Below are 14916 nucleotides of genomic sequence, written 5' to 3'. Positions count from 1 at the left end.
TAAGGTACTTTATGCAAATTACATCCATCAATTACATGCTGTACTGGGATTTAGAAAAGGTGAAACATCCTTCTTTCTGGAGCTTGTGTGTCAGTTTCTGTGATCAAGGCTGTCAAAATGGCAAAGTTCCTGAGCAGCATCCATGAAGCATCTGTTCTCTAGTTTTGTAGATGTTGGGATGCAGTTGTGATAGTACAGGTGGGGGTTCTTGCTGCAAGTATTGTCCTGATAGTGCTCTCAGACTTAGCATTTCCTTTGGTGGGTATAATGAGTATACTTCTGGGAATGTTTTCAAGAAGTTCAGCTGGAAACTTCTTTAGCCCTCTCAGTCACTTAATTCCCTTTGAACTGACTTCCTAGAGTAGTTTTTGTTTATTGTAAAGTGCTCTCATGGATAAAAGGAATGAGGGCCAGATGCCTCTCAATTGAATTTTCCAATCTTAGAACCAAGGGAATTGTCCAGGTACAACATCCAAAGGAGTTTTCCGTTTAGAAGAGCCTAACATCCATCCAAAGTCAGATTATTTACTAAATCCAAATACAAAAAGACAAAAAAGAAAATAAAAGGTCAAATTACCAAATCAAAGCTTTTAGGGAAAAGAAAAGCAGGAAAGCTAATCCATGAAGACAGTGAAAGAAAACAGAAAAGGTTTGGAGGAATTTATCAGCTAGTATTTGGCTTTCCTTGGTCTTCTTTTCAGTGAGTAATTCTTTGGTGTGTCAGAGCCTGACACATTCTCCATGAGATTTAATAGAGAGCTTAATTATGAGGATCCTCATTCATATACCATACTAAAAAATTTAGAGTTCATGTTTAGAAAATGCTGAGACACTGACAGTTTTAGAGCACTAAGTTATACTTGTATTTTGGAAAGAAAAATTACAAGCAAAGTTCAAACAACAGATTAGAAGCAGTGAAACCTGCAAGCAGAAAGACAAATTAGGAGACTATAGAAATATTATAGTACTGGTAAGATGAAGGCATGAACTGAAGTGAAGACAAATTGAAAAGATGTATCAGAGGTAGATTTAATAAGACAATGAATATGAGACAGAAGGTACATGACAGGAAGGGATGAACTTTCTAATATGGGCAACTGGGTAAACTGTGACACTTTTCATAAAAATATAGAACAATTACAGAATTCATAGAAATAAAGTACGAAATAGGACTCAGCAAAGTAGAAAGTCAGCATTACAGTCTCTGATCTTGTCTCTGATGAGTTGTATGACCCTGAATAAATCCCTTATTCTTTAACAATAAAAATAATATTAAAGGATTTTTATATTCTTTGAGTAAATACCAAGGAGAAGAATGTTTGGGTCAAATGGCTGATCCATATTTAATCTTTTGAAGAACTGCCATACTGTTTTCCATCGGGGCTGATCCAGTCTACATTCCCAACTTAATTCTAAAGAAGACTTAGAGTGGATAAAAAAGATTTAGTATATATATATGCACAAAGGAATACCTGTTAATATTTCAGGTCAACATTGCTTATAGTACCACTATTTACAATAGCCAACATGTGGAAACAACTGAAATGGCCAAGAATGGATGAGTGCCTCAAGAAAATGTGCTATCTATACACAATGGAATAATATACAGCAACAAAAAAAGACAACATCATGCCACTTGCAGCAACATGAGTTATGATAAGCTAAAAGGATTGTGATACATTAAATGAGTCAGGAGAAAGACAAATAATGAATCATGTACTTATAGGTGGAATATAGAGAAAACAAAGGGTCCAATAAACCTTAAAAACCAAGTCTTGAAAACTGACTATAGAACTAAGGAATCCAAGGTGGAGAATGAGGAGTAGAAAAAAGTAGGGAGGGGACACAATGGACTATGATAGTGGACCACAGGTGATTTCATGGTGGATGCACTATGGTAACAACACCTGAGGGGAGAGATACTATACTCCCATAATACAAATGAAGATATAAACCAATCATTACCATCATAAAAATTTTTTAAATATCAAGGTAGACTTTAGGGAAAGAAGCATTGTTGTGAACAAACTAGAATATTTTGTAATGATCAAATGGTCAACTTATGGTAGCTATAAAGATTATGTAACCAATAGCATAGCTTCAAAACATTATAGCAAAATGACATAATTAAGAGAAACCTACTATCATGGCAGTAATTATTAACATACTTCCCTGGAACTGCTAAAACAAATAAACAAACAAATCAGTGAGGATACAGAATATTTGAAAAACATGATCAATAAGCTTGAACTAAGGGTTTTTATAATATATTGCACCTGAGAACTGCAAAATACACATTCACCCCCCCCAAGTACACAAGGAACATTAAAGAAATTATCATTTGGTAGAACAAAGTGATCTAAACAAGTTTTAAAGATAGAAATCAATAATAAAATTATTACAAGAAAATTCTCCTGAAATGAAAGTTAAGAAATATACTTGTAATATTCCATGGGTTAAAAAAACCCAAAAACTCATATGAAACATTTTTAACCAAATAATAATTAAGAACAACATATTTCTTGTATCATATAAAATGATAAAGGAAAATAGAGATATTGAGTGATTAAGGAAAATCATGGAAAAAACACCACACAAAATTGATAAAGGATAAAATTTGTTCTTTGGAAAATATTGATCATAAGTAGCAAGAAATATGATTAAAAAGTAGAGACTTGTCAAAAATACCAATGTCAGAAAAAAATGACATTATTATAGATCTTATAGGCATGGGTAAAATGATGTGAGCAATTCTATACTAATAAATTGGAGATTCTAAAATCATTTGGACAAAATGACTACATTTTTGGAGAAAAATGGCTTATGAAAACTGACACAGAAATAAAATAAATTTTCCCTTCTACATTTCTGAAATTTGTTGAAATCTCTTTTCACTGTAACAAATGTACTCCCTTTTGTGTTTTTACACAATCCTTTAAGATTTCAGGAAAGAAAGGGAATGAATCACTACCCTCAGAGTGTAGTACATGTTTAAATAGAAAGACAAATATTTAAGGAAAAAGGTGACTTGAAAGGGACACTTTTAATCTAAAAGTAAAACATCCTTTGGTCCCTTTTAAATAAGAATTTAGAATACAGTCATTTTTCAATGGAGAAGTAATCTTATTTTTAAGCTCTGCTCTTCATTTACATTTTTGCTGCAAAATCAATGTATTATAGTAATTCAAAGATTAGCAAATACACTTTTTTCTTTCCCTGATAAACATGAGGTAAAAGAATATGTATTCGCAAATGCCTTTCACTAAGTGTATGTCTCTGTAAGGGAATTAATGGAAGCAGTGACAGTAGAGCCAAAACACAGGGCATGGCAGAAAATGTAGTGTATAATATAATACCAGGCTTTGAGAGAACAATATGGATATAACTGCACTAATTTTTAAGTTTACTCCTACATAGTGAGAGGCAATAACAACAGCAGCAATGTTATTTCCATTGAATAATGCCAGTTTGTCTAATTTCCATAGGTGAAATTACTCAACCCATGAAAACAAGACAACCAATTTTTGTTTGCAATCACATCGCAATATGTGTAATAAAAGTTGGTTGGTGTGACAATGTGTCTGTGAAAGTTGACAAGTTGGTAACTGCAGTGTGAAAGCTATTTCATTTTTATCTTTAAAGAATTACTGAATCGTTAAATTAAATTTTATTCCTGTAGGCTGCATCAGACACATAGAAACCAGGTGCCTAAGTTCTTATATCTGCATGTGAGTTGCTGGCTTCCTAATGTGCAATCACAAAGCTGTACTCATGGATTATTTCACTTAATAATTACAGTTGACAATTATGGTGTTATGAAATAATTTAGCAGGCCATCAACTGAAATGTTGCTTTTGGCTTTTAACCTAAGGGATTTGTTTCATATGTGGAACAGACATTTTTCTGAAAGATATTGTGCTAATAAACACTTAAAACAAATTATGTCTATGTGAAAATTTAATAAATAACCTTATCCCTTCCTCCATATATATAGGTGATAGTTGTTAATATTCACAAGGATAATCAGGCTATCAATTATTTCAATATAAGTCAAAAAGATATTTTTTATCTCTAAATTCATTTTAATGCTGTTTAAAATTACATTTCATTTGCACTTCAACATTTAATAGGTGCAAATAAAAACTCTTAGAAGGTATTATCACTACTATATGTAAATGCACTAAATAGAACTGTTTCAGATCTGATGGATCCCCTTGGACAAGATATTTAGATAAAATCTAAACTTTCCCCTGTGAAACAGTGAAGATAATATTTGCATTAGAGGGCTATTTTGAAAATGTGTGGTGTAAATATACATATATCAGATCACACACATATGTATGTATGAATGCATAAGAAAGTTTGCATTTATGTTAAAATTACTTCTATGTTAAAATCTTTGTAACACAATGAGTATATTAGAGAATGGATTAGAGAATAAAATTTACCAGCAAGTAGACCTTGGGCAAGTTACCTCTTTGCTCTGCAAAATGGGGATTTTGTACATTTTACACAGTGCTAAGGTTAAGGATTAATGAGCTGTTAACATATCAGGCATTTAGAATATTGCCTGATATGTAGTGTATATTCACAAATGTTAGCTTTTATTATATTTTTCCCACTTTGTGTTTTGCCAAGTGAGATATATAAATATATTTACATGTACTTGTTTCTTTCCCAAATGTACTTTGACACACGGCTCATCTACCACTGTTCACTTTCATGTGGCCACTAAATATTAAAATTGCTGTCACACCTACATCTATAGGACTACATCTGGATATTAAGGCTGAATAAATGATGCAAAAATATTCAATTAATTCCACTACGTCTAAAATTACAATCTTGTATTATTTTAAGATTATTTCTCTAACTCAGTTCCTAAAGATGTTTATGTTTACTTACTACATCAAACAGGTTATAAATCTTTAAACATAAACAGAATATAGAAATTTAAATTTTACATGATAAATGACTTATATAGAGTCACAGAATACCCAATTTGCTTCTCTGCTTACTACCATCCTTTTTACAGTACCAACTCTTAGTGGTCTATGGGGAATACTGGAACTCTGCCAGCCCAACCTCCCACCCCTGATCTAGATAAGGTACCCATCAAAACAGTTTTTATAATACCCTTTGTTTACTCCCATCATCCTCTTAACCTATTCATTTATTTGTTTTTTTCCACCAGGTTTTTGAGGATAAAGACTGTGTCTTTTTGTTTTTTTTTTTAAATACTGTATAGTATCACATGGCATAGTGTTTTACAGATAGCTCACTCTCAAGAGAGCAGTCAAATAAATTGATACTTTCTAGGCTGGGTGATTACTGATAAAAATAATTCTGAACAAGAATATATCCAAACACCCATTTCCTTGTGTTTCATTTGCCCTCCTGTGTTCCACCATAACAGAGCTCTGGAATACCAAATTATACCTCAACAGCATAGTGACCATAACAGTAAATTACCGAAGTTCATTTAATTAAGCATCATCATGTAACTGATGTTCAGATTTAACTGAACAAAATTTTCCACAGGAAGTAGCAGAGAGGATGGCAAACATTTAGAACTAGATTACTGCACTTTCACTTTTCTAATCTGATTGAACCTTCGTTTCTCTATTTATATAATGAAACAGCAATACTTAGCTTCAGTGATGTGTCGAGATACATGTCTAAAGTCTCTGACATATAATAGGCACTAAAATACTATTATAACATTGTATTATGAATTATTGTGCCTTGAGATACAAATTTATCTGAGAACTCTGTTTGCCCTACTTGAATTAGATATTTGCACAGAAACAACTCCAGATTCTACATTTGTACTCTGACTTGTTCCACTTATTTTCAGGGATAATGTTTAGTCTTAGGCAAAAAATGACTCAACAAATACGCTAATTAGTTTTGCCTGCTCCCTCCCTATAAAGCTTAACAACATTCCCGCAAAAACAAGAACAAAGAGGAAATATTTGCCATATGTGTCATCTGTGATTGGAGAGAAATAATATATTCAATTCTACATAGACAAATGTGTTGTCTCCTGATTTGGATAGAGACAACTCTGCCCATTGGTTCTCAGATAATGAAATTAGAATATTCAGAAACCAATATATTCTGAATACTGTAAGGATAGTAAGATCAAACAACTGTTGAGAATTAAACATCTTTCTGAGGCACCCACAATTTAATTTATATCTAAATCAAACAGACATGACATATTTTGATAAAGAGTAGCTGTGATTGATCTTGTGATTTATTCCTTAGAGGAAAAGATCTCTTCATATGAGAAGTGTTTTCAGATCAATTATTACGATTGTGAATAATCATGTTTTGACATTGTTCAGTAACTATGCAATTAAAGTTAATATACTACTTTATGCTGCACAGCAAATGTAATTTTTCTTCATAGTGGGATATTTGAAGCATCGGTCTCCCCTTTGCATTCTTCAATCTAATCTGTTTCCATAACAACCACTGGCATATATTTTTAATGATTTTGCTTTCTTACAAAAATCAAAGCTCTTGAAGAGCATAATGTCTTTTACTTCATTTCCCTCATTTGTCTTTTATAGTTATTCTAATAAAAATTTAGATTTCAGTCACTATTGCCTCTGGCAGTACTTAGTAAAGCCTTTGTAACAGCAATTAAAAATAATAACTGATAAATTATCAAATAAGAAATAATTAAAAGACAAAATGAGGTTAAGAGAAACTTCAAACTCTGTATTCCCTGACATAGTTTGTCATCAAAATGCATATAGGCCATTACACAATAAACAACTGACCCACTTGCTCAGACACTAAAAGAAATAAGGGTGAGTCCATTGAAAATAGATTTAATGAGAAATTTAATATACTCAAACTTCTCTTTCTATTTACTTTTTATTTGGTTTCTAGGAGAGGTTATGTTTTTAGGGCAATACCAGTCTGTTTGCTTTAGGTATATGTATGATTTCCTTTAGCCTGGATAACTTCCAAGTATGCAATGAGAATAATTCAGAAGAGACTGAGAAAGATGCTTTTGGCAATTATTAATTGGTAAATATGATTTTTTGTATGCAAAAATTTATATTTCATTGTCCTCTAAAGCTTCAGGAAAACTGTCGGCAATATTTAGAGTTCTTACTGAAGACAGAATATTATTACAACAAAATGTACTTTTATAATTATGATTTTAGTTTCCAAAACCTTGTGTACTTTGTTGATAGAAACCATCTCAGAATTGTTTGATCTTAAGATTAGTTTGTCCATATTTTAAAGCAACTGCAAATATTCTACTTGACTTACTTTCCTTTAGACTTTCACCAAATTTTGCTCTTTTATATTATTATTCCTTTTAATGGTAAGAGCACTTGTAATTAATTAGAGTCACACAAATCCTATGAATTTATTCATTTTCTATGTGATATCCAGCAGAAGTCAGTGTTCATTAAATCATAAAGACTGGGATTCTGGATGGAAAAGTCTCAAGCTTAGGGGCATATTTCCCCTATATTACACAAATGTCCCAATGGTCTGGTTTAATATAAAATACAGGAAAAAATAAAAATAAAGTATAGCCCAGGAGCAAAAAAAGAACAACAAAAAAGCTGATAATAGTATGATTCTTCAGCTAAAAGATACAATCCATTTACATAGCGCTAACAAATATCAAAAACATTTAAACAAACATCAAAACATCAACATCAATATGCAAATAGATACAATCCATTTACATATTTCTAACAAACATTATACCATACATGAAAGGTATAATGAAACAATGGATAATATGCATCGTTTAATATTATAACATTTTATAAATATATATCTTTCTGTGTTTGTCACTTGAATGTCATCTATATGAACTACATAACTAGCTATCCGTCCCATTAGTGTTTTCCTGCACAGCAAACACCTCATCCCGGATCATACACCCAGAAGGATGCAAAATGTGCCCCAAGCTGATGAATACATATTGGAAAATGGCAAATCACCTCATCGAACACACTTTGTTCTTCTCTCCTAACTATAGTCTATTTATTCCCTCAAAGACTCCTCATTGATTTTAAGAAAGTAATTTTCTCCAGAGTCATTGCTGACCACCTGAAATGACAGTTTTTGATCTCCCTATTTTGACTGCCATAGATTTTTTTCAACTCTATTCCACTATTTCTGGTTCTTATGATCTCCTTTGCACTTCTTTTAAAATTAACACTGGATTTTTGAGTTAGTACATTTTTAAGAGTATAGTTGGTAAAAGATGTTTTGTTTTTAAAATGTAATATAGTAAATTCAAATGTAGGTATCTTCCTTGCTTGTCATAAACAAGGGTTGCTGCCCTACCCCTTAGGCCATTTTTGTGAAGGCAGTTGCTTAACAGGGGTAATCTCTCAAACCCCTCAGTGTTATTACTCAATATGAAAATTTTTTAAAAGATTTATTTATTTATGCATACAAGAACTGGGTGTGGGGGTGAGAGGATTCATTAGAGACAGTGTGGGGAGCAGAACAGGTAGATCGACTGAAAAGCATTGCTGAGGGGAGCAGCGGGTGAGTTGGGAGAGGTCTGCTGCTCCATGTGGTTCAGCTCCCTGGCTGGGGATAGAACTCATGCTGCAGTGACTGCAGATAGTTTCACAGGTTATGTCTCAACCCCTTGTGCCACCAGGGAGGCCCCTCAATATCAACGTTTTAAACTAAATAATTTCTGAATTTAAAAAAGTAATCTAAACTGTTTGGTAGACTGAAAAAGGAAGCTATTCTTTTCAATCACATTAGTTATTGAGTCCACAATGGTGAAAATGACTATAAAATTGTCCATATTTACATTTCAGTCAATGTAGAGCAGAAGCTAATCTAATGGATACATATAGCCAAGGGATATTAAAAAAGGGGACTTATTTGTCTTTACTTGTCTTAGTTGTCTAAAGGTAAATATATATTTAAAAATATATAAAACTCTATCATGTTTTATCTCATTTGCAATTTTGGTGTTTAGTCAAATGTATACGGTTCATATAATGACCATTTCTTGCCCCACCCAACCCCCATCTTAACCTGAGGGAAACATGATGTAGAGTGTTCCTCTAGATTTAGACTGCTTGGATTGTTAGAATTCCAGCTGTACTAGTCATCACTAATTATTACTTACCATACTTTAGGCAGATTTTTAAATTCTCCTTGTCTCAGTTTCCTTATCCATAAACTGGAGAAATTGATTATAACTACCTCACTGGATTTTTGTGATTATTCAAAACTTACAATATGTGCAAAATGCTTAGATAACTTCTTGATACATAGTTATCAGTCATCACCATCACCCTAATCATTTGCATCATCTTTAGATGGAGGATGATTTGTACTGGAAAGCTCAAATGCTTTAGATGACAGCAGAGGCGTAATAACAGAAACAAGATACACAAAATGGAAATGAAGGACAAAAGTGCTATTTTTCAAAGAAGGATAGCATTTGTGACATAAGCTGGGTAAATGCTCTTAATTGCCATATTCTGGTCATATGGAAAACTATCTTTCTCTTCATTCTGACAGATACATATACAGATAATATATTCATAAGTGATTCGCCACCATCATTATTTGATGAGGACAATACATAATCAGAATTCACGGACTTGTGCTAAATTCAGTGAATGAAAGAATTTTGAGTTATCTCTCTTGGAAAGTAATAATCCTTTGTCATGAGAGAGTGGAAACATGACATGAATACTTGACAAAAAACATGGACTGTGGCAGAGAGGGGGGAGATGCTCACTAGATCCTTCTCTTCTTCCTGATCTCCTAGAAAGAGAATACTTGCCAGCCTCCCTTGAGGTTCAGGTGGGGTCAAGAGACGAGATTTTGGCCAGTGGAAGGATGTCCTCTAATCTGAGGTTGCTCCACAACAGCCCTTACACAATGGCCTACATAGTTTTTGTTTTTCCTTGGTATCTTAAGATGGCACGTTCTTAAGAAGGCAATATCAAGAGATGGAAGGAGCTTGTATCTCTGAATCCACATTTGGCAGTTAATCTCCAAGGAAAGTCGCCCAACACACATGCATCATGAATAATTATGAAAGAAATATTTTATTATTCTATATTAAGAAACAGAGATCTGGGCATTCGTTTGGAGGTTATCCTCCAATACAGCATTGGATTTTAAATGATTAATTACTGAATTTAATTAAATTGTTAATTTGATATCCTTCTCTTTCTACCAGAAATATTAGGATGGGTAGCAAACCCCATCAAGGAAATGGGAGGGTGTGGTGTAATGGGAAAAGCCTGTCCTTGAGAAGCCTAAGTTTTGGTAATTTTGTGTTATTTCTAGCTAAGTGACACGGACAAAATCAATTTCTCACAGTACACATCTGTAAAATAAAGCTAACATCATGTTCCTGATTATAGAAGAAAGTCAGCTAATATTCACTCAAGAGTTTTCACGGTTATGATCTATTGTTCTAGAAAACAGGAATTAAGCACTGAAGTTACTCTAATAAAAGCACACAAGTAATTTATTTTAACCTAAAAAATTAGCTATTGTATTATGCCCGACAAAGTCCAGCCTTTTGTAAAAAATCTGGTGTAATATATACATGGTGCTAACACATGTTAAACAACGTTATTGAAAATAACAATTTATAAAAAGATGATGTGGAAGAGGAAACATTGCAGATGATAATTTCAGACACTATTCCTTAGAAATTTAGCTTTGAATTGTTTTGCCTCATTTCTCTGCACCCTCAGCCATCCCACTACGATCTCAAATGACAGAATCTAAACAGGATTTCCACTCCTGTTTCCTTTTTTTTCTTCCTACTTTTGTTTCTATGTTTTGTCACCTGAAAACCTGTTTCTTCAGAAGGTTTCTGTTGATATTCACTTAATAATGTTTGCACAGCATCATTACTTTTATGTAAAATAAAAACTAAAATAAAAGGAATTATCAAATAACTCAAAAATAAAAATAATAAACAAAATTTTGTTCATATCTTATTATATAATCATCAATTAATAAATCAGGCTAATGAAAACATGAGTTTCCCTAGAAAATGCTTAAACTACATCTAACATCAATTCAAATCTTAATGACTAAATGAAACTTTTCTTATTTAAATCAAAATGAAGACTATTACAGCCAACATCTGATCAAAGAACATTTAAACCTTCTTTTGCTAATGAGTTCTTTTTTTCTAACCACTGGAAAATAATGGTTACTTAAAGCTAAGCATTTGAATGTCAAGTAGAAAATAAAACACAAACGAATATATTATTGATTTGGTCTTTAAATTACTTTTGCAATTATTTAATTCACAATTTTATATAAAAATTAAAACATTGAATCCTTTTTCAGACAATTTGAGAACATGCATTTGAAAATACTAAAGTTATGATTGTGATTACTCATTATTTTTAGATAACTGCTTTTCCTTATTGACTCCAATATTTAAGAGAAGAATGTGAGAATATGAAATTTAAATATATCTTTAAGGTCACCAACATAAAAAAAGTTCAACCAATGTAACTGAAAGAAAAAAAGTATTTAATCTGAATTTTACTCCAATATTATATGATGCTGTGATTTTTAAATTAATATCCATTAATTAAAATAAACCTCTGAACAATTTAACATAAAATAAGAAAAATGTTTAATTAGAACATCTTCCTCTCTCCATTTCCTTAACATTCAATTTACAGAGAAGCCATTTTGAGGTAAAATAACTTTTCACTCACCAATGTGGAGGTTTGTTGGACATCAGTCAAATCCCCTGAGATCTCGGGTGTTCGCGTGTTGTTTGGGATTCTGTGAGGGTTACGAGCTATCGCTTCACACCAGCCCAGCATTTTCTCCTTCCTCTTATCCCTTTTCAATTTCTGAAATTCTGAAAATAATTTACATTCCCTGAAATAGGTCATTTATTCGAGCTGTCTGTTTTTGGACATAATTGAGATTAAAGCAGCAATTTAATGAAATAGCAATGGAGACATTTTATTTTAACCATAGTTGATGGGGAAGAAAAAAAAGGAATATCCCAGAGTTACAAGACAATGAAATATTACCCATCTTTTATAACCCAATTTGCGATACTTCCAGACTAGAGATTCCTTGCATTTGGTTCTAAGTATTTTGTTCAGGGATCAGTTATAAGACAAAGTTTTAATACTGGGAGCTAAGAACAAACCCAGCTCCTGATATATCTACATATTTCAGTGTGAAAATTTGCTTTTCAGCTGAATGTCCTACAAATGCAGACTAAATTGAACACAGGCCAGTGACAGAGATTACTCATTCTGGCAGTGGTATGATTATCCTCTTCATAAAGTTCTGCCATCTAAAGAAGGCAAAATTTTAGTATAAGCGAAGTAAGTTCGGTGTATGACATCCATTACCAGTGCAATCAATTCAAAAATAATGATTTAAAATATTTCCTTACTAGATTATGAGTAAAAATATTCCACAACAATGCTTTCTGGCTTTCTAGGCCTTCCTGTTTGGGGGGAATTTTTTTTTTCTGTCTATGAAAAGTTTTATCAACAATGACTTTTAATGTACTGGAGAAAACATTGTTTCCCTTATAAAGTTTTACAGCCTACTTTTCCACTTCACCAGCCTCAGTAATTAGAAATAGTTTATTGCAGGTCTTTAGTTAAATGCATTACACTGTCAATTAAATATCAAAAATAATGTGGAGTAATTATTTTTCACAGCATCCAAAGCAATTAGCAATCTGGCAGTTTATAACATTTCAGGGATTCAAAATAGCACATTTCATAACACTAAGAAAAGTAACATAAAGAAAGGTTGCACTAACGGATTGATGAGTTATTACTCCAAATGACAAAATACTCAAGTTAAATGGATCTGAACAATGTAAATAGAGAAGTTATAAAAAATTCATAAAAATTAAGTCTAAGATACTCAATGGAATGGATTTCTTAATATGTCTGGCAATCTAACATGAGTGACTCATTCATTTGAGGTGCTAGGAAATGGAGGGCAGAATTTGGAAACAATTGTTTGAATAAGCTGCAAATTATTCGTGCTTGCTCTTTCAAATACACTGCCTGAGATTTTATGGAAAATTCTTATCTATGTAATACATAATCTGCATATACAACTAATTTGTACTCCACAGAAAGTAAATATTTCCTGTTTCTCAGTACCCAGTATCTGGGTTACTCATCAGCTTTTAATTACAATTCTTGAAGTATGCTAAGAGTAAATGAAATGAGTATCTTTATTCAAAAGCAAGTAGTAAAATGATACATAATGACCAAAACAGTTTAATCAAGTATAAACAAATATTCTACTTGTAAATCATTTGCTACATATTTTTAATTTTAACTCCATAATTAAATATCACTTTAGCACTTATAATAAAATGTTGACTTTATGCATGAATAAAAAGCATAATAAAGCAATTGACAAAATTATGACATTATCAGTATCCATTCTGGAATATGTTTTTTAAAGAAGCCAATTTATATTCTAATCAGCTTTTAAATTAAAAAATCAGTCTAATTTCATGTGCAACTTTTTTTGTGGTAGTTGTGGTGGTGAACGAGGTCTTCCTCCTTACTCAGTCAACATTAATCCTTAAGTATCGACTGAGCCCCTACCAATTGTAGGTCATCAAATGGCATGGCAAATCTTTAAGATTAAGATTAATTTTATCTCCATCTGAGTTAGATTCATTGCAATATTCTAGAGCATTTTATAATTCAAAACTGTTAAAATCTTTCCGGCTAATATTTGGTTTTGTAAACTTATTTACTCAACTGTAAGGTGACTGCTTCCTCCTATTGATCACTGATGTCTTCCTTGAAGTTGAAGTTTGTACAAAGTCATCTTTGTGAATAGTTTTCCTAAACTGCTATCAACAAGTCATTGTGACAAGTACTATTAAACTTTGGCTATACCTGTTGGAGTAGTATAATAAAATGTCTAGTTTTCTTTTGCTTTTAACAGTTACTATTTGAGTTCTAGAATAATTAGATAGGTTCAATAAATCAACAAGTTAAAATACATGTTCTTTTTTTAACCTAAATAACGTGCTCATAATAATCAACGAATATTCACCATGGAGACTATACTTACTGTAGTGGAAAACCAGAAAAGATAGGATACATGTGTATGGCCTGGTAGACTGGAAAGCTTATCACTGAGTTTGAACACAGTCTTAGGAATGTTTACAAAGTTAGATGTGTGAAATGATGAGAACAATCTAACTACACAGATTCACCTTAGCTTTTAATGAAATGAAAAATATATGAGAATATTTAAAAAGCCTACAATGGTTGCATTATTACACCTGAACATTCACATCGTATTGTAAGACAGAAATTTCATCTAACAACTTCTTCTGAATAATATCTATCCACTGACATTACTGGTGATTTTAGAGTCAAAGAACATACCCTGAAGAAAGCAATGTTTCAATGGCCAATCAAGACGCAGCAATGGTATAGGTGAATTGAAAGGCACAGAGAGGGGGTTCCTGAAAAGGAGAGACCCACTGCCCCACCCCTTAAATTCCTGTGGTAAGAGACTTAAATAATTATTCAAAACAATGTCTTCTTTTCTATTGTCACAAAACACTCAGACTTTTGGTTACATTCCAAAGAAATCTTTTCAGCGTCATTGATGTTAAAGATTGCAGAGGGGCTAATAGTGTTAATTGTTCAATCTCTGCAAACCAGTCTTCTTCTACATAGTTTTGGAGTACCCCTCATATTAATAGGTATAAGAATGTACTATCAGTCAGAAGGTAGGCAAATTACAAGCATTTAAAATTAACCCTACAGCACTTTAAATACTAAGTATCATCAGTAATATCAGAATAGGAAAGCAATCATTAAGCATTGGTGTTAATTGCTATCTAACCATTGAACCAAGCTAATACGAGATGCAGTAATGAGTAACTTATAT

General features: G+C 32.3%; 1 protein-coding gene across 1 annotated transcript in view; it reads right to left on the bottom strand.

Annotated features, from left to right (window-relative positions):
* Nucleotides 1-11831, bottom strand: part of MARCHF1 (membrane associated ring-CH-type finger 1) — a gene marked incomplete at both ends in the record, with an annotated part of 225979 nt that extends 214148 nt beyond the window's left edge. The window contains 1 exon segment of the mRNA XM_084244872.1: nucleotides 11721-11831. Coding sequence (XP_084100998.1) covers nucleotides 11721-11831 — 111 coding nt within the window.
* Between the last annotated feature and the right edge of the window lie 3085 nt (nucleotides 11832-14916).

This window comes from Talpa europaea (genome assembly GCF_964194135.1).
Source record: "Talpa europaea genome assembly, chromosome: 10".
NCBI lineage: Eukaryota > Metazoa > Chordata > Mammalia > Eulipotyphla > Talpidae > Talpa > Talpa europaea.
The sequence above is the reverse complement of the archived record's forward strand: the minus strand, read 5'-3'. Positions and strand labels throughout refer to the sequence as shown.